This window comes from Penaeus japonicus, unplaced genomic scaffold, assembly GCF_977035675.1.
Source record: "Penaeus japonicus unplaced genomic scaffold, GWHDUDI00000001_assembly GWHDUDI00000010, whole genome shotgun sequence".
NCBI lineage: Eukaryota > Metazoa > Arthropoda > Malacostraca > Decapoda > Penaeidae > Penaeus > Penaeus japonicus.
In genome coordinates, this window is record NW_028234412.1 from 33,494,721 (window position 1) to 33,497,220 (window position 2,500).

At 37.8% G+C, this 2,500-nt stretch overlaps 1 protein-coding gene across 1 annotated transcript in view; it reads right to left on the reverse strand.

Moving 5' to 3' along the window:
• Nucleotides 1-2,500, reverse strand: part of LOC122264545 (organic cation transporter protein-like) — a 14,316-nt gene that overhangs the window by 6,088 nt on the left and 5,728 nt on the right. Inside the window, exons 6-7 of the mRNA XM_086541300.1 lie at nucleotides 1,950-2,104; nucleotides 145-313 (exon numbers count right to left, since the gene is read on the reverse strand). Of these exons, the coding sequence (XP_086397426.1) occupies nucleotides 145-313; nucleotides 1,950-2,104 (324 nt within the window). The remainder of the gene's footprint in view (nucleotides 1-144; nucleotides 314-1,949; nucleotides 2,105-2,500) is intronic.

Sequence of the window (2,500 nt, forward strand, 5' to 3'; positions counted from 1 at the left end):
AGAGAAAGAGATTGAGAAAGACATCAGAAGAGAAATAGAGAGAGAGAGTTTACAAGTATATGCATCTCCTTGTATAAATAATCCGACCACACATATACCTAATATACTTCCACAAACTCACATCCAAGGAATCCGCGAACCTACCACAGGCCAGGGATATGTAAGATCCCCAGAAGAGACATAATTAGCTGCAACGTCCTCCAGTCCCGGATGAGATAGGCAACCCCGCTGAAGATGACCGTGTTGAAGGACCAGGGCACGAGGATGGCCACGCCCACTGCTGACCTGACCCGCGGGGCTGACACTTCCAGAGCTGTTTTTTTTTCGGGAAAAGTTGATTTTAGTTTTCTTTCATTTGTTGCGTTTTGTTTATTATTATTATTATTATCATTATTATTATTATTATTATTTTGTGATTTGGCAAGGGTTTGTGAATGTTATTTAGTAATATTTCGTGCAATCAAAAATGCATTGACAGTCAATAGAATAAAATTTCTCAATAGAATTTAAAATACAAATACCTTATCTCTAACTTATTATGTGATTTACATTAACATATGAGTAATAATAAATACAGAAAAATTATAATCCTCAGTGCCTCACCCATAATATAGACCTAACAAGCTATGATCCACTGACACTCTCTGCCTTAAGATCAAGACATGCTGAGGTGATCATGCACAGACTAAAACTAAGCTACCCATGTGCATGACAGAACATTGATACCATAAAGTGATCGTTGTTGCGAGCAAACCTTACCGAACTGAACTGAAACATTCTATCTTACCAAGAGTATGGGCCTGTCACTAGTCACTTTGGCCTTGTCTCATCATATATATGATTATGGATCTATCACCATCCCCATTGTCTTATCATGGAAATATAACAGATATATCAATTAATATTATTTCCCCAAGGATACGGACCTAACATAAATTTCATTGGCTCATCAAAGTATAAGCATATATGGATTTCACTATCTAACTAAAGATATCAACCAAACACTCATTGTTTTATCTAGGATTTAGTCCAAACTTTAGCTTTATTATCTCAATAAAGATATAGGATCAACTTAATTGCTTCACCAGGCATTTAGACTTTAACCTTATTGTCTCACCAAGAATATCAGCCTAATGTTAATCTCCATATCTTATCCAAGATAGAGGCCTAATATTATCTTTATTCTTACCCAGGATATAGGGATATTATTATCCTTATTCTTACCCAAGATATAGGGATATCATTATCATTATTCCTACCTGAGATATAGGCCTAACATCCTTATTATTACTCAAGAAATAGGCCTAGCACTATCCTTATTTTTACCAAAGACATAGCCCTAACATCATCCTTATTCTTACCCAAGATATAGGCCGAACATCCTTATTATTACTCAAGAAATAGGCCTAACACTATCCTTATTATTACTCAAGAAATAGGCCTAACAGCATCCTTATTCTTACCCAAGACATAGGCCTAACATCACCCTTATTCTTACCCAAGATATAGGCCTAACATCACCCTTATTCTTACCCAAGATATAGGCCTAACATCCTTATTATTACTCAAGAAATAGGCCTAACACTATCCTTATTTTTACCAAAGACATAGGCCTAACATCACCCTTATTCTTACCCAAGATATAGGCCTAACATTATCCTTATTATTACTCAAGATATAGGCCTAACATCACCCTTATTCTTACCCAAGATATAGGCCTAACATTATCCTTATTATTACCCAAGATATAGGCCGAACATCACCCTTATTCTTACCCAAGATATAGGCCTAACATCCTTATTATTACTCAAGAAATAGGCCTAACATCACCCTTATTCTTACCCAAGATATAGGCCTAACATCACCCTTATTCTTACCCAAGATATAGGCCTAACATCACCCTCATTCTTACTCAAGATATAAGCCTAACATTATCCTCATTGTTTTACCAAGAATATAAGCTGTCTTGAGAAGCGTAGAATGGCCTAAGCCTACGAGGAAGCGGGCTGCGAGAAGGGCAGAGAAGTTCGTCAGAAACACAGAGCAGATGGCGATGGTGGTGAACATTAGCGACCCACAGACGACCAGCGGTTTCCTTCCGTACCTGTGGAGGGGGTCAGGGCCAGGTTTAGCTCTTCCCTCAATGGACACGCTGGTTGAAACCTTGCAACACCGTCAGACAAGCATATGCTGAGGCGCGAACTGTGTGTGTGTGTGTGCGTGTGTGCGTGTGTACGTGTGTGTGCATAATTGATACCTGCTCTTCTTCCTTACACGTGATAACCTGAAGTCCAGGTCTTGATATCTCGTTTTTTTATTAGATTTAATGTCTTGTGAGAAAAGAACGCAAATGTTTGCTTGTTTGTGATGTTGTAATATGTTGTTGTATATTATTTTGGAAATATCTGCATACCTATATCTATAGTGTGTGATTGTGTGTGTGTATTATGTTTACTATCTGAGGTCGGCAAAAAAGTGCCATCATTGACTATAAAAGGGA